This window comes from Myotis nattereri (genome assembly GCF_964212035.1).
Source record: "Myotis nattereri genome assembly, chromosome: 4".
In the NCBI taxonomy this organism is placed as follows: Eukaryota; Metazoa; Chordata; class Mammalia; order Chiroptera; family Vespertilionidae; genus Myotis; species Myotis nattereri.
In genome coordinates this window covers 104,943,170-104,964,871 of record NC_138079.1, presented here as the reverse complement: position 1 = coordinate 104,964,871, position 21,702 = coordinate 104,943,170, and the positions used below count along the sequence as shown (strand labels likewise).

General features: G+C 44.8%; 1 protein-coding gene and 1 pseudogene across 2 annotated transcripts in view; both read left to right on the top strand.

Annotated features, from left to right (window-relative positions):
- LOC308517980 (acyl-coenzyme A synthetase ACSM1, mitochondrial-like) overlaps window positions 1-420 on the top strand; it is a 47,321-nt gene extending 46,901 nt beyond the window's left edge. Inside the window, exon 14 of the mRNA XM_081089549.1 lies at window positions 90-420. Within this exon, the coding sequence (XP_080945675.1) occupies window positions 90-185 (96 nt within the window). The 3' untranslated portion in view covers window positions 186-420. The remainder of the gene's footprint in view (window positions 1-89) is intronic.
- Window positions 421-11,549: 11,129 nt separating this feature from the next.
- The window catches only part of LOC308517978 (acyl-coenzyme A synthetase ACSM1, mitochondrial-like), a 42,326-nt pseudogene continuing 32,173 nt past the window's right edge, over window positions 11,550-21,702 (top strand). The window contains exons 1-2 of the transcript in view: window positions 11,550-11,741; window positions 18,816-19,026. The product of the transcript in view is annotated as an acyl-coenzyme A synthetase ACSM1, mitochondrial-like (transcript). The remainder of the gene's footprint in view (window positions 11,742-18,815; window positions 19,027-21,702) is intronic.

Sequence of the window (21,702 nt, the reverse complement as noted above, 5' to 3'; positions counted from 1 at the left end):
CTTTGGGGTCCATACAGGGTGAAGGGAGGAGTGGGGACTGGTAGGAAGTGACAGCAGGACTCAGGATGGTTTGCTTTCTCCTCACCCAGGTGGAGTTTGTCCCTGAGCTGCCCAAAACCATCACTGGCAAGATCAAAAGGAGTGAACTTCGGGAAAAGGAGTCTAGTCAGATGCAACGGCAGTAAATTCAGCATCCCTTCTGAGTGTGACCTTGGGCACACCCTGGCTGCCTCGGTGCCCCCACATCGCGGGGCGAGGGGGGATGTTGAGGGCTGATGGGGAAGGGCCAAGGAGGGCCAGCATTCCTGCATTTCTGTCCTTTTAAGTGAACATTAGTCACTACCCTGCCTCATCCATTACTTTGGATGCCCAGGCGGGCGCTCAGATTGGGGCTGAAGATAATAAAGTGCTGACATCGACATCAGGGGGATCCTGCGTTGTGCCTTCATCATGTACATGAACCTGTGCTGAATGCGGTCCCTCCTTGCTCTCCCCCCTCCCCCTGGAGAGAGCACAGGCCTGATTCTCACTCCTGTTGCCTCCCGCACACACCCAAGTGTTCCCAGGTGGCCCTGCACGTCCAGTCGGTGACCAGGGCCCAGAGTTCCCGGAGTGATGCTCTGAGCAGCCCAGGCACCTGCCTCAGCTGGGTCCCAGCCTAGGCCCGGTGTGGGCAAGGGAGTGACCAGCTCTCCAGGGACCGGGTTCCACAGGACTCTCCCAGCTTCTCCAGAGGTGCCCCGTCCCTCATTCCTAGGAGGGGCCAGGGGCCTAGAGGTCTTAACCCTCAGCTTTTCCCCATGTGCACCAGCCCACGCATTCCTTCCCAGGGATCCAGGGTCTTCCAGCCCTTCTCCCAGGGCCAGAGTCCTCCCTAAAAACTCCCCTCCAGACATTTTCAGTTCTTTCTGCCATCAGAATCTGCCCCCCCGCCCCCATCCCTCAACCTGGGCATGGGGTTCTATGAACTAACCCTTCATTTCATCCATCCTTCAGATGAGACCCCCAGGGGCACATCGCAGGCTGGGAGCAGCAGGGGCAGAAGGGGCTCAGCCTGGGGGTGGGTAGAAGCACATATTGTCTCCTTTTCCCTCACTCCTGGGAGTCACTCTTAGGGAGATCGCCTCTAAAGCCCTTTGCCAGGAGGCACAGACACACAAATTTACAGCGAAATGTACCGATACTGATACCGCTTGTGGGTGATGTAGTCCTTTAGCCTTTTTTTTTTTTTTTTTTGGTCTGGGAAGCTCTTTATTTAAGCATCTATTTTGAATGATAGCATTGCTGGACATAGTGATCTTGGTCTCAGTTCCTTGCCTTCCATTACCTTGAGTACTTCATGCCATTTTTGTCTGGCCTGTAGAGTTTCTGATGAGAAATCAGCCTTATGGGAACTTCTTTGTAGGTAACAGTTTTCTTTTCTCTTGCTGCCTTTAAGAGGTCTTTAATATTTGGCATTTTAATTATGATGTGTCTGGTCATGGGCCTGTTTGGGTTATTCTTGCTTGGTGATCTCTGTGCCTCCTGGACTTGTGTGGCTTTTTCCTTTACCAGGTTAGGGAAGTTTTCTGCGATTATCTAACATGTTCTCTGTCCCTTCCTCATTTCTGCCTCTTTTGGCACACCTACTATGTGAAAATTGTTACATGTTATGTTGTCCCACTATTCTCTTAAGCTGTCCTCCTGTTTTTTAATTGTTTTTCTTTTTGGTTCTCTGATTGAGGGATTTTTTTTTCAACTCTGTCTTCTAATTCACTATTCCATCCTCAGCATTCCCTAATCTGCTGTGTATTCCTTCCAATGTGGTATCTGTTTGTGCTATGTCATTCTCTATTTCTGTTTTCAGAGTCAGAGTTAGTATATCTTTGTTTTTCATGCTGCTGAGCTTCTTTACCATCATTACCCTGAACTGTTTCAGATAAATATCTTATCTGTGCTTCATTTATCTCTTCTCAAAAGAGAAATCTTTTGAAGAATTCTCTTGTTCTTTCTTTTGGGGGTGGTTTCTTTGTCTCCTCATTTTGACTGTGTGTCTGGATTTGTGACTGTGTATTAAATAGATCTGCTATGTCTCAATTTCTAGTGCACAACAGTGTCAAACACTGTTTCTGACTAATTAGATCAGGCAAAGACTTAAAGCCTCCAGGGTCTGCCTCTGCCTGCAGACTGAAAGGATTCTGACTTTACTTGCCCTCAGGCTGTCGTCCTCAGGTGTGGCAAGAGTTTTTTTTCAACAGGTTGGGGCAGATGCTTCTACCTGGAGGCTAACTGTTATTTTTAGCCTCTTAAGTGGCCTCAGGAACTCAGCACTGTGGGGCAAGGTGTTTTCCAATAGGGTGGGTCAACTGTTTTCCCCCCAGGCAAAGGCTGCTGTACAGCAAATGTTTGTGTGGGAAAGATGTCCTCTGCTGCATAGGGGACTGAATCAGCACAGGAAACCATGGTGTCTGCCTTCTGAGCTCCAATCCCAGAGCCCCCAATCCTGGCTTCTTCTCCCACAGCTCCAGTCCACTCTGCCCCCACTCTGCCTGAGCACAAAGTGGGTGACTCCACAGGGAATTTTGTGTGTTGGGCTTTTAAAAAGGTACCTGAATTTCCAGCATGTTTACCTGGTAGACAACAACCCCAGTGCTTTTCACACAGATGTTATGTGGGTACCCTTCTCAGTTCTGGTGCTCTTTACTGGGGAGCCCAGCTTGGGGATTAGACCCCTGGCTTCTCAATGGCAAATCAGCTGAGATATCTCTCGGGAACTCCAGTTGCTGTATGTGGATGCCCAGCCAGCCCTTCCCCCCTCTGCCCTTCCTACCAGTCTTTATGCAGTCTCCACTTTTTGTCCTCCATTATCAGGGTTCGCTCTAGCACAGTGGTTCTCAACCTTCAGGCCCTTTAAACACAGTTCTTCATGTTGTGTCCCAACCATAAAATTATTTTCGTTGCTACTTCGTAACTGTAATGTTGCTACTGTTATGAATCATAATGTAAATATCTGATATGCAGGATGGTCTTAGATGACCCCTGTGAAAGGGTCATTCGACCCCTAAAGGGATCGCAAACCACAGGTTGAGATCCTCTGCATCTAGCGAGTCTTCCATAGATTATTAAGGCAGGTTTTCTGTATTTTATTTCTACTAGGTGTAGCAGTTAATAATGGTAGATTTTTTAATAAAAAAAAAAACACCATGATAATTTTAAGAGAAACATCAAAAGTGCTGTATTCAAAGTAATGTCCATTGCTACCTACACATATCCCCATCTTTCAGGTAATTTGTAGATATCATCCCAATAGAACTTTTCTTGTTTTGAGGAAAAACATTCAGAGACCCACTTTTCCAGTTCTTCGTATGTTTTGAAGTGCTGCTCAGAAAGTGTGTGTGCCATCAATCAGAAGAAGTGGTAATCTAAAGGAGCAAGGTCTGCTCAATTCAGCGGGTGGGTTAATACTTCCCAGGCAAGATCTTTTAACATGTCTTTAACTGGTTTTGAAGTGTGTGATGGTGCGTCATCATGAAACAAAATTACTTTGCTGTGTCTTCTGGAACATTCTGGTCATTTCACAATCAAAGTGTGGTTCAAATGGATTATTTATTGTCGGTAGCGATCAGTACTAATGGTTTCACCTGGTTTTAGAAGCTCATAATACACCACACCTTCCTGATCCCACCAAACACAGAGCATTGTCTTTTTTCCAAAGAGATTTGGCCTTGCAGTTGATACTGATGGTTAAACTGGATCAACCTGTGATTTTGTGTGTTTGGGATTCTCAAAATACATCCACTTTTCATCACCAGTCACAATTCCATGCAAAAAAGACCTTCTTCTCGCCACTGCAGCAACATTGTACTGATGACTTTTCGGTTTTCCATTTGTCTTTCGTTCAGTTGATGTGGCACCCATTTTCCTTCCTTTAATATTTTTCCCATTGCTTGTAAATGATTGGAAATTGTTTGCTGAGCAGTGTTTAATCTTTCTGCAAGTTGTTTTTGAGTTTGACGCGCACCTTCACCCAATAATGCTTGTCATTGTTGGTCTTCAAACTTTGACGGTTGACATGGACGTTCTTTGTCTTTCACATCAAAATCATCACTTTTAAAGCATTTAAACCAGCGCTCACCAGTATCTTGGGATGGAGCATGTTCGCCATAAACTTCTCAAAGTATTCAGCAGCACTTTTCTTCAAAATAAATTAATGAATTATAACTTCTTGCAAGTGCTCTTTTTTTTGGCACAAAATTCAACATTTTTAAGCATGAAAATATCTATGATGTTAACACCTTCAGAAAATTTGACATATGAAGTTCTGAAGCTTGTTGTCAATACAATAAAATAGCATACATATCAAATTGCATATATATCCCCATATGTGTAACTCCATCTATTGAAAAAAATCTGTTAAACCTAGTAATTAACCAGTACACCTAGTAATTCCAGTTTGTTACTGGGAGGGTGTCTGTGCAGCATCCACTTACTCTGCCCCCATTTTTAATCTCCTCTGATTCAATAATTGTAATTTCCAAATAATATTTATGTTATACTAGAGGCCCGATGAATGAAATTCATGCAAGGATCTTGGTCCTTGTATCCCCAGCTGCCTCAGCTGGCCCTTGCAGCTCCTCACAACCTCAGCCAACCCTCACAGCCCCTGGCAACCTCAGCTGTTTGCCTCGACCCTCGCAGCCCCAGCTTCATCTGAACATAGTCTGGAAGGTCGTCTGGAAGGATGTCCAGATGGTTGTTAGGCTGTCCAGTCTAATTAGAATATAATGTTTTTATTATTATTATAGATGACATATAAATGGTTTGTTACAGTGCCTTTAACATAATCAATTTTCAATAAATTTGAGTCAATATTTTTTATTCATGAGAAATTTGAGTCTCAATTAATTCATTTCTTTAATGAAAAGAAATACAAGGTACTAATCCTATATAATAAAAAGCTAATATGCTAATTAGACAGGATGGCAGAACAACCTTCCAGAACAACCAGTGGGCGGGGCCACGGGGCCATGAGGCAACCAGGGCCATGAAGGCTGAGGTAGCCAGGGCCTGGAAGGCTGAGGCAGTACCTTTGGACAAATTTTGTGCATCACGCCTCTAGTCCTATCTAATAAAGAGGGTATATGCAAATTATCTGTCATGCTGTCACAAAATGGCTGTGCCCACAGCACAGGCGGGGATCCTGTAACACAAGATGGCTGCCCCCACAGTGGAGGCTGAGTTCCAGTAACGAGCCTTAAGGAGCAATCAGCAGGGCACTAAGGCTGGGCCCCCCCCCCCAACTCCTCCGCCTGGTGGGACTTGACAGGGGACCTCAGGTTGTGCCCCCCGGCCCAGGCCAGGGGACCTCATGCTGTGCCCCCCACCCTGGCACTTGAGGCCATGCCCCCAACCCAGCGGGGCTTGACGGGTGGGGCTGGCCAGGTCTTGATCTAGCCCAATGAAGGTTGGGCCGGCCAGTTCTGGATCTCAGGTGATTTCAAAGCGCACGTGGGTGGACAGGGACTTGACTCTGGTTCCTGTGGCATGGACCAGACTCTGACAGGAGGAAGATTTTCATATACATTTTACTAATTTTCTTTCATCTCTGACACTTCTATTATAAAGAAAGGGCAAATAGCAAAATTAAAATATTTTCTCTAATTAATTCCCTTTAAAAGTGAATGAATTTCATGCACCAGGTCACTAGTATATGTATAAATGTGGTTATGTTTATGAGTTCCTTTAGGCAAGAGGTCCTAAAGGAGTAATTATATCTTCTCTCTTCCCACTATCCTTCCACTCTAACAGTACTACCACTACTACTATTCTTACTTTGTGCCAGGAATTGTTCCAAGCAGTCTGCATGTATTATCTCCTTTAATTCTCATATCAATTCTGTCAGGTAGGTGTTATTATTCTTATTTTCAGGTGAGGAAATTGAAGCACAGCATTGCAATACCTTTCTCAGGATCTGTGTGATATGGTAACTGGTAAACAGAATCTCAGCTTTGCCTATTTGGCACTGGAGTCTGTTTTAAAAACAACAACAGCTGCCATTTGAAAAGCACTTTCCATTGCTCCATATGCTGGCCACTTTGAGTGTCTTGCAAACATTATCTCAAATGACTTCCTCTCCGAGACACAAGTCTATGCAATATTGGATCTATTAAATGGTTGGGGAAGGCATTGGTGAATTCCGATGGCTTGGCCAAACATAAACCCAACCCAGTTTGTGTAGTGTCATAAATTCCAGAGTCAAATTTTTTTTCCCTTCCAGAGCAGATAGGGTTGATCAGATAATGTAAAGAGAGTGGGAGTCCCTCTCACCCAGTAGCCAGTTTCTCAGTTGAGCAGCTCATATCTATTGTTTTTGATAAAAGAAGCCAGAAATCAGAGATGGAGACATCTGGCAAGTAGGATAGAAGCAGAATATTGTCAGGAGACCTGGGCATGGCTGACTGCCTTAAAGAAAGGCAGCCCTCAAGTCCTTGGCCATGTTAGACAATCTCTTCAGCATGCTTCTACAGAGGTATAACATGACCGACTACACGTGTCATTGCAGAAGCCAAAAGCTGGAGAGTCACCTCAATCCCTCTTTTCTTCATTTCCTCTATCCAACCATCAGTACTAGTAAGTCCTCCTGATGGTGTCTCGAAATGCCGCCCCACACCCGCGACTTCTCCGTCATCATTGTGTCAAGCTTGCCCAAGCCACCATCCCAGCTTAGGCCATCCAGCATCCTCCTCACTTCAAAAGCCCTTCTCACAGAACTGCCAGCAAGCTCTCTACAATACAAACCTGGTCATGTCACTTCCGAATTACCTCTTTCCCATGCTAATTTATTTCAAAATAAAGGACATCAGCCACTTAACCAAGGACATCAGCCACTTAATTGAATAGTGAATCATGTCTCTTTTCTCTTAAAATCCTCTCAAGACACCCCATCACACTTCACACAGAACCCAAACTCCTTATGATGCCCAAAAAGAGTCTCCTTTGTGCTCTGTCTCCTGCCTGTGTCTCTGACCCCAAACTCATCTTCCTCACTCACTAATCGGCCACCCCAGCCTCGATCTATTCCTTGGAAAGCTCAACCTCCTGCCTGTGTATTTGCTGCTCCTCCTGCCTGGAACACTTTTTCCATCGTCTTTGCATGGCTGGCATCTTCTCCTCCTTCAGGTCTCAAAATGTCACTTCCTTAGAAAGGATATCCTTCGTCACCCCCCCCCCCCGCACCCCAGCCATGTCACACTGCTATATTATCTTGTTCTATTTTCTTCTGGACACCTATTACCATTGGGATTCTCTTGTTAATTCAATTGATTTTTTAAAAATAAATCTTTATTGTTCAGATTATTATAGCTGTTCCTCTTTTTTTCCCCCCCATAGCTCCACTACACCCGGTTCCCACCCCACTCCATGCCCTTACCGCCCCCCCACAATGTCCTCGTCCATAGGTGTAAGATTTTTGTCCAGTCTCTTCCCGCACCCCCCAAACCCCCTTCCCTCTGAGAATTTTCAGTTCACTCCCTTTCTATGCCCCTGATTCTATTATATTCACCAGTTTATTCTGTTCATCAGATTTTTTATTCACTTGATTTTTAGATTCACTTGTTGATAGACATGTACTTGTCGTCACTTTGTTGTTCATAATTTTTATCTTTATATTTTTCTTCTTCTTCCTCTTCTTAAAGAATACCCTTCAGCATTTCATATAATACTGGTTTGGCAGTGATGAACTCCTTTAGCTTTTTCTTATCTGTGAAGATCTTTATCTGATCTACAATTCTAAATTATAGCTTTGCTGGGTAGAATAATCTTGGTCTTTGCTATTCATCACTTTGAATATTTCTTGCCACTCCCTTCTGGCCTGCATCATTTCTGTTGAAAAATCAGCTGACAGTCATATGAGTGCTCCCTTGTAGGTAACCCACTGTTTTTCTCTTGCTGCTTTTAAGATTCTCTCTTTGTCTTTTGCCCTTGACATTTTAATTATGATGTGCCTTGGTGTGGTCCTCTATAGATTCCTCATGTGTGGGGTTCTCTGTGCTTCCTGGACTTATAAGTCTATTTCTTTCACCAAGTAGGGGAAGTTTTCTGTCATTATTTCTTCAAATAGGTTTTCAAGATCTTGCTCTCTCTCTTCTTCTGGCACCCCCATAATATGGATGTTGGTACACTTGAAGTTGTCCCAGAGGCTCCTTACACTATCTTCATATTTTTTCATTCTTTTTTCTTTTTTCTTTTTTCTTTTCTGTTTGGGTGTTTTTTGCTGCTTTGTATTTCAAATCTTTTGCTTGATTCTTGGGAACCTCTGGTTTGCTGTTGAATCTCTGTATAGTATTGTTTATTTCAGTCAGTGTATGCTTAATTTCTAATTGGTCTTTTTTCATATCCTTGAGGGTCTCACTAAACTTCTCGGAGCTTTCTAGAAGATTCTTGAGTAACCTTACAACCGTGGGTTTGAACTCTATATCCAGTAGTTTGCTTTCCTCCATTTCTTTCGTTTGTGACCTGTCTTTGTCTCTGCATTTTGACTGCTTCCCTGTGGTGATAGAGTGGCTTTGTGTGCTAGGTGTCCTGTAGGGCCCAGTGGCTCAGCCTCCCTACTTACCTGAGGTGGACACTCTTGGTGCACTCCTTTGTGGACTGTGTACACATCTTGTTATAGTTAAGCCTTAATTTCTGTTGGTATCACTGGAAGGAATTGACCTCCAGACCAATTGTCTGCGAGGACCAGCTGTGTCTACAATGGGAGAACTGCTGTGCTGGAGACACTCTTATGGAGCAGGACATGTTTCAGTGGGGCTTTGGTGCTCACTGAGTCTGCCCCCTGAGGGCGTCGCTTATGGATCTGAAGAGTTGTACTCTGTTATGGTCTCACGCTGACCACTGGGTACACTGGTGCTTGGATCTCCAAGGAGGTGCAGAGTCAGCCACTGCCTGAGGCCACCCAGTAGGAGCTACAGAGAGATCTGCAGATACCTCCTCTTTGTTTGGGGTTTGGAGGTGCCCAGATGAGGCCCAGCTGTGAAGCAATGCAGGCTGTGGTAAAGCCTTACGCCTTCTGTTGGAAGCTCTGAAGCTCTCTGACCCAGCTGCAGTTTATTAGGTTTTAGGTTGCAAGAGGGACAGGCCATTCATATGCAAAAGCCTCTTCGCCCAGCTTGGGTGGGGTTGTAAATTGGGTGGGGCGGGGTCTCATGACATCACCAGGTGGAGCAACCAGCAATGGCTGCTAGTCAGTCCCACCTCAGAATGGTTCCCAAGTCTCTGTGTCCCACAGCCCCATGCAGGAACAATGATCCCTGCAAGCACCTCTGCCAGAAAGCCACCCTCGCGTTCCTGTCCCGATGCCAGACAGTCCAGTTTCTCTCCGTATGAGTCTGGTTCCCCAGAGTCTTGCCCAGAACTGGAGTTTAGAGCAATTGGGAGCTTGTATGTCCCTCCCGATTGAAAAAGACAACAGCGTACCCAGTTGCCAGCCCATTTCTGTGCACGCCTCTACCTCCGCACTCCACACCTTCGCATCTCCTACCAGCTTCAATGTGCTTTTCTCTGTCCTTCTCTTTGTAGAACTTCCACTCAGCAGCCTTCCTGTGGTTCTGGATGATATCTGTTTGAAATTGTCTTTTAGTTGTAGTTTTGATGTGGTTGTGCAAGGCAGCAAGTACATGTGTGTAGCTATGCTGCCATCTTGGTTCTTCCCCCAGCAACAGATTCTTATACCAACTCAGACAAAAAGAGACCTTTTGCCAAATAGTGAGATTCGTTACATAAGATAATGGTGCACCTGCACAGTGCGTAAAGTAAAACTACTGTGTCGTTGCCTCTGCACATACATATAGCAAATTAGCCTCAAACATCCGGCGTAGTCACAGACCCACTCACAGATACAAATGTAGTTATAAATATCACTATAGTACTTCATAGTGAGACATATCAATATCAACATGGATATAGATGTAAATACAGCTATCGATGTAGTTATAGGTATAGATATGATAAAGCTACAGATAGTGACAGCAGATATTGGCATAATTATAGATATATCATATATCATATAATATAGCTATATTATAAAGACAGATATACATGAAGATAGAGATGGACATGTACGTATAGATTTCTCCATGTTTAGCCTTCTTAACCTATTAATGCAGAAGCTGGACACTGTGCTGTCTGCTCAGCAACGTATTCCTGTTCCTTCTCATTAGACACTAATCCCTAATCTCAAGCAGCCACCCTCTTTTGAAGCCTGACTGTTCAATGAGTTTCCTCAGAGAGAGTGTTTGTTAGCAGAAACCCCCATGCCTGGATTATTCACCTGTGCTGAGTCTGTGCTCACATGCTTCACACAGGAAGTCATTCACTCACTACTCCAGGTGTTGCTAATATTTCCATATTTTAGAGGGAGGTTAAGAAAATTGCCCAAAGCTGTGTAGGTGAGGAGTGCAGGGGCTGGGTTTGAACCTGTGCCGATCGGCTTCTAAGGGCACTCTCTCAGCTCCCACAGTCCTCCCAGCTGGGTGCTTGCAGCGCTTAGCCCACTCACATGATCAAGATTAAATCAGAATTTCAAACACATTTACAGGATAAGATAATGCCAAAGTCATTTCTTTGTTATTTATTTAACAGAAGTGTATTGGATAGCTAGGTTTGCTATAACAAAGTACAACAGCCTGAGGGGCTTACACCTCGGGAATTTATTTCTCACAGTTCAGGAGGCAAGAAGTCTGAGATCAAGGTCAACAGGGGGGTCTCTTCTTGGGCTTAGCTCTGGGCTTGAAGTTGTCCGTCTTCATGTTCACACCACATTCTCCCTCTATGTGTCTGTGTCCCAATCTCTTCTTATAAGGACGTCAGTTATATCGTATTAGGGTCCACCTAGTGATCTCATTTTAACTTAATTACCTCTTTAAAGATTCTTCCTCCAGCCCTGGCTGGCTGGGTCAGTGGTTAGAGTGTTAGAGAGAGTGCCTCAGTAAGAAGCACACACACACATTCGAGAAAGGGATTGTGGGTACCTCAGTGGATTAAAAAATCGTAAGGATGATTTCTCAACCCTGAACTTTGCACAGGGGTTGGGATCATCTATAAATATAACAGGTTCCATGAGAACGGCACAGTTGAGCTCTGCAGGAAGAGAGGTCTTAGAGCCAGGCTAGTATGGAGAGCAGGACTTTCAAATGGTGAGTTTCCCACAAAGGGGCTGGTCCCATGGCTGCCAACCTGAGCTTAGCTCCCAGGGGGTGAGAGAGAAGGAGAAGACCCTCAGGAAGGTGTACCAATCTCATCTAGTAGCTATAATCCCTCCCCCGCCCCCCCCTCCCCCGCCCCCCATCATTCTCTGCCTGTGGTTCCTGAGCTGGGAAGAGAAATCCTAAATCCTCAGTCACTAAGTTGTGCCTCCAAATACTGGTCAGCTGAAACAGAACTGCAGCCATGAACCAGAATGTGCCTCGTCTTGTGGAGGAAAGTCCTGCTCCACGACTGACCTATTAGCCATCTGTTCCCGAAGCAGGTGGTGGCTGAGAAGTCCGTGCCTGCTTCCTGAGGACTGCTCCGCCATGCAGTGGCTGATGAGGCTCCGGGTCCTTTGGGGCACCCACAAATACTGACACACCTTCCACCCTGTCCCGAGGCACTTGCACTCCCAGTCTGTATCAGCAACTGGCGCCCCGAGATGGAATGACCATGATAGACCTGAGAAATTTAACTTTGCCAGTGATGTCCTGGACTACTGGACTCAAATGGAGAAGGTGAGGAGGCGCCTGTGATGGGGGGTGGGGGGGTGGGGGGGGGATAGGTTGATCTCTCTGGCGTATCTTGCTCCTCAGAGGCTGAAGGGCACAGACCCGATGCAGCCGATACAGGCCGACCTCACCTTACCAGTGTCATTGGAAAAGCTTATGTTTTGGGGTTCATTTCTCACCCTGGCCACTTCCGCACTTCTCTGAGCCTCAGTGGTTCTATCTGTGAAACGGTGACAATCTCATTAAGAAACATCACAGCAGGTAAAAATATCGGGTACACAGTCAGATAATTGTGACCAAATGCAAAGTTCTAACTTGATGGTAATGTGAATTCTGACCTTCCACTAATGGGACTGTGAGCCTAACTGGGAATCAGCTCATCAGACTGGGGCTCAACTTCAGGCTGCACTCAGAGGATGGGGACAGGCCCCCTGCTGGTGCCCCTGCGCACCTGACACCTAGAGCTCAGTCAGCCGTCCCCCTGTGGGGAGAGGAAGGCCACTGCAGGCCTCGCCACCAACTCCTACTTGGGTGTGGCATTGGGGTCTGTCCAGAGAAACCAGTCCCTGCAGCCTCTAGAGTTACAGGTCTCTTCAGAAGAAACCAAGTGCTTGAAACCAAAAGGGGAGCCGTGATGTCTACCCCAGGGGCTGGGGTGGACAGTGGGTGGTGTCCCAGCTACTAAGTCCCAGCTGGTGATGTTCACAGTGTGAAAAGTTACCCAACATTATCTTTGTACAAAGAGAGAATCCACCTGCAATGCAGTCAGAGAGTTGATGTCAGAGAGTTTTGTTTTGTTTGTTTTTTTAAATATATTTCATTGATTTTTTACAGCGAGGAAGGGAGAGGGATAGAGAGTTAGAAACATCGATGAGAGAGGAAGATCAATCAGCTGCCTCTTGCACACCCCCCACTGGGAATATGCCCGCAACCCAGGTACATGCCCTTGACTGGAATCAAACCCGGGACCCTTCGGTCCACAGGTCGACACTATCCAGTGAGCCAAACCAGTCAGGGCAATGTCAGAGAGTTTAAGTTTCCCATGAATTTAACATATGCGTTCACGTGTTAGTGTTCAGGGCTTATATGCCTTTCACGGGGCTTCTTCTCCCTCTTTCTTTTTCCTTTCTCTGAGTTTCCATAAGAACTCCCAGGAAAATAGAGCCTTGGTTATGAGGAGCACTTTTATGACCCACGTTTCCCAGATGAGAAAACGGAGGATCCGAGTTTTACATTACCGACAGAAATTACATGCCTAAGTGGAGGAGCAGAATTTGGGTCCAGGTTGTCTAGTTCTAAAATATATCTTTTTAAACCTGGTCCCATGATCTGAAGATGCCAAATATTTGCCTTCAGACTATAAATTGACTTCCATTACTGTCCAGACCAAAAATCTGATGGAGACCTTGTGGACCATGAGATGGGCTGGAGAGGAGGAAAGGGGCCCAGCACTTCATTTTCTCATTTATCTTCATAAAATTCTCATTCATTAGTTCACACATCCACCCATGGAGATAACCACCAAGTACATAGGATTCCCCATGGAATACCTGTTTTTGTTGGGTTTTATATCATTGTTATCAGTCACTGTCAATTCCTCCGTATCTCCCACTGTCCCCCCAGCACCCTCATTCCATTCATTTTCATTCTCACAGCTCTTCTGATCTGTTTCCACTATTCCAATTGCCTTAACCATGATCAGTGTCTCTCCAGGGATGTGTGGTGTCTGACACCTAGAAGTTTCTCAATAAACGTTTGTGGAGTAAATTAATTTGAAACCTGCCGTACAATCTACAGATCTTGGTGCTGCTCCCATTAAAGACTCTGCAGAGGGCACACCACTGGGGTCCACTCTGCTCCCTGAACCTCCTTTAAAACTTAACAGTCTTGAGTTAGAAATCCAACATTTTTATGTGCCCTCTTCTTTTTATTTTAAACTAGAGGCTCAATGCATGAAATTTGTGCAAGAGAGTAGGCCTTCCTTTCCCCGGCTGTCGGCACTGATTCCCTCTGGCACAGGGGACCCGGGCTGGCTTCCCTCCAGCCTCAGCTTTGTCCCGAAGGATGTCCACAAGGAAGTCTGGTCTAATTAGCATATTACCCTTTTATTATTATAGATATGTTTTCATGATTTCAGAGAGGAAGGGAGAGATAGGGAGAGATAGATAGAAACATCAATGATGAGGGATAATCACTAATTGTCTGCCTCCTGCACACCCCAGACTTGGGATCAAGCCAGCAACCTGGACATGTTCCCTAACCAGAAATTGAACCATGACCTCCTGATTCATAGGTTGATGCTCAACCACTGAGCCACACCAGCTGAGCAATGTGTGTGTGTGTGTGTGTGTGTGTATGTGTGTGTGTGTGTTTGATTTCCAGGAATCAAGTCCAATGAAAGCATGCATAAGGGGAACAAAAAAATTGATGTTTCTCTCTCTGTCACTTCCTCTCTCTCTAAACCAATCAATAAATGAAAACATTTTTAAATACTGAAGCTAACCTTTTCTACAAGCAATAAACTTATGCATGGGGGAGTTTTGTTTGTTTTATTGTGACTTGGATGTCTTTATTTATTTTTTATCTTTTATTTTTTAATCCTCACCCAAGGATAGTTTTTCCATTGAATTTTTAGAGAAAGGGAGGGGAAGGGTGGAAGGCATTGGGAGAGAGAGAGAGAGAGAGAAACATGGATGTGAGAGAGACACTTTGGTTGGTGGCCTCCTGCAGGTGCCCTGACAGGGGCCAGCGATGAATCTGCAACCAAACTACATGCCTTTGTCTGGGAATCAAACTTGTGACCCTTTGTTCCAAGGGCCAATGCTCTAATCGCTGAGGCAAACCAGCCAGAGCTTTATTTTTTCAATCATTTTAAAAATCTTTCAATTACAATTGACATACAATGTTATATTCATAAGTTATATAAATGTCTACTCATTAGGTTGTACACCTGAAACTGAGTTCTAGACGACTCTTATCACCGCAGAAGCTTTCTTTTGTCAGGTCTCAGTCAATCCCCTCCCGCCCCACCCTGGGCCCCAGGCAACCAGTGACCTGCTCTTGCACCCTTTTGTGTCTGGTTTCTTTTACTCAGTGTAATGTTTTTGTGGATTACTTGCTTGTGTCCTTTTTTCTTTTTCTTTTTTTGTTAGTCCTCACCAGAAGATATTTTTTCATTGTTTTTGTTTGTTTATTTGCTTGTTTGCTTTAGAGAGGGAGTGGGAGGAGGGAGGGAGAAAAGAGAAGGAGAAAGAGAGATGAACATGGACATGTGAGAGACACATCCATTAGTTGGTATCCGGCCGGGATCGAACCTGCAACCTGGTACTTGCCCTTAACCAGGAATCAAACCCAAAACCCTTTGGAGCAAGGGCAGACACTCTAGCCGCACTGGCCGGGGCTGTTCATTTCTTTCTACTGCTCAGTTACTTACTCAGTGTTTTATCTGTTAAAACTATTTCTCAATATCCCTTGGTTTCAGATCTCACCCCTTAAAACTTTAAGTTTCAAATCCAGTTTAAGGGTTGTATTTTATCCTCTCAAAAACAGCTTCATGTCAATATCACATTATCAAATTAATCTTTAGCACAAAAATACATAACTACTAAAATGATATCTTCTTCAAGGCACAGGAGTTAGGATCCAACACAGTCAGAATTCTGAGCAACAGTTGTTTTCTACTTGATATACCAGCTTTTCCATCATTTTTAAAATCCTGCAGAAATCTTGTGTACTGTACCAGACTCCCTGTATAAGCAGTGCACAACTTTTCATCAATACTTGTTAATATTTTTTATCCTGTTGGTCAAGAATTTTTTTCACAGCACTGATTCTTTTTATAGCTGTAAAGACACACATGTATATGCACATATATTAATCTTATCTCAGATGAGCTACATTCTTTGGTTCCAATCATCTGAGTCAAAGGATCATGTTTGTGCATCTTGGAGGGGGGGGGAATTGCTGGAAAATATACACTAAACCATTTTCAGTGCTAACATTCAGGGAGTAAAAATGTGATGAGAAATTTGAAGAAATCCTTTTGTTTATAAGAACCTTTTCTGCTCATAAGTTTCTGTATTGCCTGAATTTTTACTCTGAACATGTTTTGTTTGGGGAATAAAATAATATTTTTTTAAAAACCATGTTTATTATAAAACACTTGGGGAAAAGAAGACAGTTGAGTTAAACAAGAAAATTGTCCATAAATATTTAAAACATTTACATATGGGCACATATGTGTGCCTTGTTTACCATGATATCCTTTTGGTCTAAGAACAGTGCCTAAGAAATAATAAGATCTAACTAATATTGAATGAATAAGTGAATAATTATTATTATGCCAGAGGCCTGGTACATGAAATTCATGCACGGGGTGGTGTCCCTCAGCCCGGCCTGCAACCTCTCCAATCTGGGACCCCTTGGGGAATGTCTGACTGCCGGGTTAGGCCCAATCCCTGTGGGATCAGGCATAAACCCAGCAGTCGGACATCCCTCTCACACTCTGGAACTGCTGGCTCCTAACCGCTCACCTGCCTGCCAGCCTGATCGCCTCCTTACCGCTCCCCTGCTGGCCTGAGTGACGCCTAACTTCTCCCCTGCTGGCCTGATTGCCCCCAACTACCCTCCCCTGCAGGCCTGGTCACCCCAACTGCCCTCCCCTGGAGGCCTGGTTGCCCCCAATTGTGTTCGCTTGCTGGCCCGATCACCTCCAACTGCTCTCCCCTGCCGGCCATCTTGTGTTGGCATCTTGTGATGTTGCACGTGAGGCCACTTAGGCTTTTATTATATAGGATTTGAATTATAATGTAAATATGGTTTTGCTTATATAAGTTGATATTATATTGTTAGCATTTTATTGTAAAAAATCTGAATTTTAAAATTTGTTTTATTAATTCTACTAGAGACACGGTGCATGACATTCGTGCACTGGGGCGGGGGGCGTGGTGTCCCTCAGCCTGGCCTGCACCTTCTCACAGCCTGGGACCCCTCGGGGGATGTACCTCATCTGGCGGTCAGACATCCCTCTCGCAGTCTGGGACCCTTCGCTCCTTACTGCCCACCTGCAGCAGAAGTGGGAAAGGCTCCAGCCACCACCACTGCGTTGGCCAGCTGTGTGCCCGGCTTCTGGCTGAGCAGCACTCTCTCTGTGGGAGCACACTGACCACCAGAGGCAGCTCCTGTGTTGAGCATCTGCCCCCTGGTGGTCAGTACATGTCATAGCAACCAATCTTTCTGCTGTTTGGTCAATTTGCATATTAGCCTTTTATTATATAGGATAATTTTGTAGACAGCAAATAGTTATATCCTGCCAATCTTTGTTTTTGGGAAATGGAGTTTGCTTACATTTAAAGTAATTACTGATAATGAAAGACTTATTGCTGCCATTTTGTTCATTGTTTCCTTGGTATCATACCTTTTTATTTTTGACCTTCATTTCCACTTTTAAAGCTTTCTTTTGTGTTTGGTTGGTGTTTTGTGTGTGTGTGGTTTTTTTGTAGTGATATGTTTTGATTCTCTTCTCATTTCTGTCTGTGTATATACTATGAATTGCATATCTATATATATAAAAGGCTAATATACTAAGTGTCTGACCATTCGACCATTCAACCAGTAGCTATGCCATGCATTGACCATCAGGGGGCAGATGCACAAAGCACAGGCATGGAAACATGGAACAGACTGATGAATCTCAGAGGGAATGGGGAGGTTGGAGGGTGGGAAGAGATTAAACAAACATCTTATATGCATACTAGAGGCCTGGTGCACAGGTTCATGCTCCGGTGGGGTCCCTCGGCCTAGCCTGCGGGGATTGGGCCGAAACCCACAGTCTCACATCTCCCGAGGGGTCCCGAATTGTGAGAGGGTGCAGGCCAGACCGAGGGACCCCACTGAGACACTATCCGTGCACCAGGGCTCTAGTATTACATATAATGTCTTAAAGTTATAACAATATATTTTAAACTAATAAGAACTTAACTTTAATTGCTTATAAAAAACCTATTTCTTGATAAATTTAAGAAATAATAAAGATATATAAAGAAAGTAAAAAAGTAAAGACTTGCTTCCACAACATACAAAGGTCTCAAACTCAATAAAAAGGAAACAACACACTTGAAAAATTGGGAAAAGATCTGAACAGTTTACTTGAGGGACTCACAGTTAGCAAAGAAGTACGAAAAGGTCCTCAACATGACTTGTTATTAGGGAATCTATACATAAACAAACAAATTCCTTTCCAGCCACATCTTAACCCCCACTGAATGTTGCCAACAAGTTTCAGTCTTTTCCTTCTGTCCCAGAGGAGCTGAGACTCCAGCAACACCTCCTCCCAACCCTGGGGCACCACATCAGAGAAGGGGGGTGCAAAAGTGAGCAGAACATCACAACATGCCCTGCCGTTCTGAGTGTGGCTTTAGCTGTTTGGGCATTTGTTGGTTGCTGCAGATCCTTGACTGTTTCAAGAACCCCAACAAAGCCATTTTAGTCTGTTTCCTTGATGTTTCTCTGAAGGAATAGGGCCTGGACCTTCCCAGTCTGCTTCTTCCAAATTTCACCATTAAAGGGCACTTAATTTTAAAAATTGATTTCCCCAAATATTCAGAACCTAAATTAGCCTCTTTAATGTGTAGCAATTATAATAATAGTCATATTTATTGAGCACCTACTGTGCCAGGCACTGTTATGTACACTTTACTCATTAAATAACTCATTTAGACTTTATGACCTGTTAGGTAATATTGTCCCCACTTTGTAGATGAGAATGCTGGGGTACACAGAGGAATGCACTGTCTACATGGAACTAAGACACATGGAGATGGAGCTTTAAGTCTTCACTTGGAGACATGAAACTATTCATGGTTTTATGTGACTTGAGAGGAGGTGGCTACAGTAGACCAGAAGAAGGTGGCTGGATCACACTCCGCCCCTAACTTTTCTGGACTCTTTAAATGATTTAAAATGGGGTCTTAGGCCCTGAGCTATGCTCCCACTGGAATGTGACTATGACAGTGGATTGGGGAAATAAGTGGCTTTTTCCTCTGAAGCAGGAAGTAACACATGGTGTGTGATCTTGACCAGGAAGGCAAGAGAGGCCCCAACCCAGCCCTGTGGTGGGTGAACGGCCAAGGAGACGAAGTGAAGTGGAGTTTCCGAGAGCTGACAGACTTCACCTGCCGCACAGCCAACGTCTTCACGCAGACCTGTGGCCTGCAGCAGGGAGACCGTCTCGCCTTGATTCTGCCTCGAGTGCCTGAGTGGTGGCTGGTGGCCGTGGGCTGCATCCGAACAGGTCAGTGACTCAGAGAGACCCGTAGAGACCTTAGGGATGTCCTGGAGCCAACTGGTCCTGGAACACTAGGTACTTCCTCTTCCCTACATTCTTTCTTCTTCACAGTCTTTCTCTTTCTCAGACTCCCTCACATATTTTACCTTTTATCCCTCACTTTCTCCCTCACACTCACTTTTGCTCAAACGCAATGTCTTTCTTTCTCTCTCTCTCTCTCTCTCTCTCTCTCTCTCTCTCTCTCTCTCTCACACACACACACACACACACACACTTTCTCTTGAACAGTCTCAGACGTTATTACTTTTTTGAAATTCATCAACTGTTAACCTTTGCCATATTGGAGCCCCCCACTGAGTTAGTAAAGAGTCAGTTGCACTCACTGTGACACCCATAAATACCATGTAAATACCCATAAACCCTGGATCCCAGACATTTCCTTCACCATCACCAGAGCAGGCTTATCAAACAAGAAGTCTGACATTGGTACAATATATGTTACCTGATAGCTAACCATAGTCAACAGTCCCCAATTGCCTTAACCATGTCCTTGACAGCCATTTCTTTCTTTAAGTCCAAAATCCAATTGAGGATCATGCATTGCATTTAGTTGTCATGTCTTCTCAGTCTCCTTTAATCTAGAAGGGCTCTCTAGCCTTTTCTGCACAGCGATGACATTTTTGAAGAGTCTAAGCCAGTTGCTTTGCGGGAGGTGCACCCAAATTGGTATTTCACACTCTTGCTTCATGATTATATTCATCTTAAAACATCTGGGAGGACACTGTTGTGTCTTTGTCGGTGCATCACAGGAGGGGTCTCTGCAGTTGTTTTGTCTTCCATCAGTGATGCTGTTCATCTCAATAGCAGGGTGGTATTCAACTTTGTCAGGGCGCCTTTTCTCTTCCTGACTCGTAAGCAGTCTGTGGGGTAACACGTATGAGACTAGTGTCTATCCTGCTCCCCCACTGTCTTTCACCCCGTGGTTTGAGTATCCCCTGATGATTCATGACTGAGTTAAATATTATTATGGTGGTTTTATATGAGGATTTTCTGTTTATATCACCCCTCTACATTCTTTAGTTAACATTCTTCTGTAGATATTTTCCTTTCCCTTTTAATTGCTTATCTATCTATCTATCTATCTATCTATCTATCTATATATCTATCTAATTTATAATTACAATAGGACTCATGGATTTTTTTAATCGCTTCAGTTGAATCACATGTTCACACGACAGTCTGTTCATGCTCTTGCTTATATATTCCTCTCTCTTTTTTTCCTCATAAAATAGTTGATTAATCCATCTACTTCCTGTGGAATCAAACATTTATAGCAACAGCAGAGGGAGCATGAAGAAGCCATGTCACCTGTAGAGCTAAGAGATGGCCCATGAGAAACCCAAGACGTGAGCTGAACCCTTTGGGAAAAGCATAGCTAAAGAGGAGTAGAAGCAGAGAAAGGGAATTCCAAGAACGGGCTTAGCACATGCAAAGGCTTAGAGTCAGGAGTTGCCTATGTGACTGGCCATTTTGAAATAGAGAATAGAGGTGTGGGAGAGAAAGGTGGAGCGTGGGCAGCGTCTTCAGAGTCAGAATGGGGAGCGTGCTGTTTTCCTGGAGAGAGGACACAGGTGTTAGTGAAGAGAAGTGAAGGTGAACGTGGTGGGCAGGAAGGCTAAATGGCCATCTCAGAAGTAATTAAAGAAAACTGAGTTTATTTAAGGAAAAGGAAGTTGGGGGTGGGATATCCAAAGGGAAGTGCTGCACAGCCTGGAGCCAAGGAGCTGAAGGTGCACCGAGGAGCTGCAGTTTCATCCTGATGTGCAGTCACGGGTGGGAATCTCTTGTTGTCAGTGGGTTTGGGGGCTGAGCTGGTGGGCTTGGAATGGGGATAAAGTGCAGGTGTGTGATCAGGGGTCTTCAGGACAGTTCCAGTTCCTTACATGGACTGATTCCTGGTGTCCCGCAAGCATTTCCTGGTCTTTATTCTCCTGTGGCCGGAAGCTTCCAAATGGCTGTCAATGGTTTTATTGCCTTCTAGTCCTAACAACAGGAAATGCTGGAGGAACATCGATGCTCTGGGGAACTTACCCAGGTAATAACACAGAAGTTCAAGGCAAGGCATTTGGTGGGGAGATTAGAATCCAGTGGGTGCACACAGATACTTGAACTAATTGTTGGTGACAGCAGAAGGGAGGGAAGGTAGGAAAGTTCCAGGGACAATGTGGTTAATTTGGATGTGAGGGATGAAAAAAAGAAGGTGAAAGGGCAAGGGCTACACCCTCCATCTTGCCCCAGGGAGAGGGCTAGACCCTCCATTTTACCCCGGATCCTCCATTTTTGGGAAGCAGCCTTAGCCATGTGCTCGCCAAGGAGCTTCTTCCCGGAAGCCCAAGCCTCTGCTAGCCACACCTAGGATTTCTTTAAACTAACCAATGATAATCAAGGGAAGTGCAAGCCATAGATACGACCACATCCTGTGTAACAAGACACCGACTTGCGCCCGGCCAATAGGCAGGGCCCACAGTCCTCTCTCCTCCCCTTACTCCAACCCCCCTATAAAACCCCTCTCCACACAGAGCTCTCTGTCTCTCTCTGCCGCTTGCCGCTGCATTGGTGAGTGTGGTCGGGGAGCCGAGCTAGCTCGAATAAAGACTCTTTGCTTTTGTATCGGACTCAGCT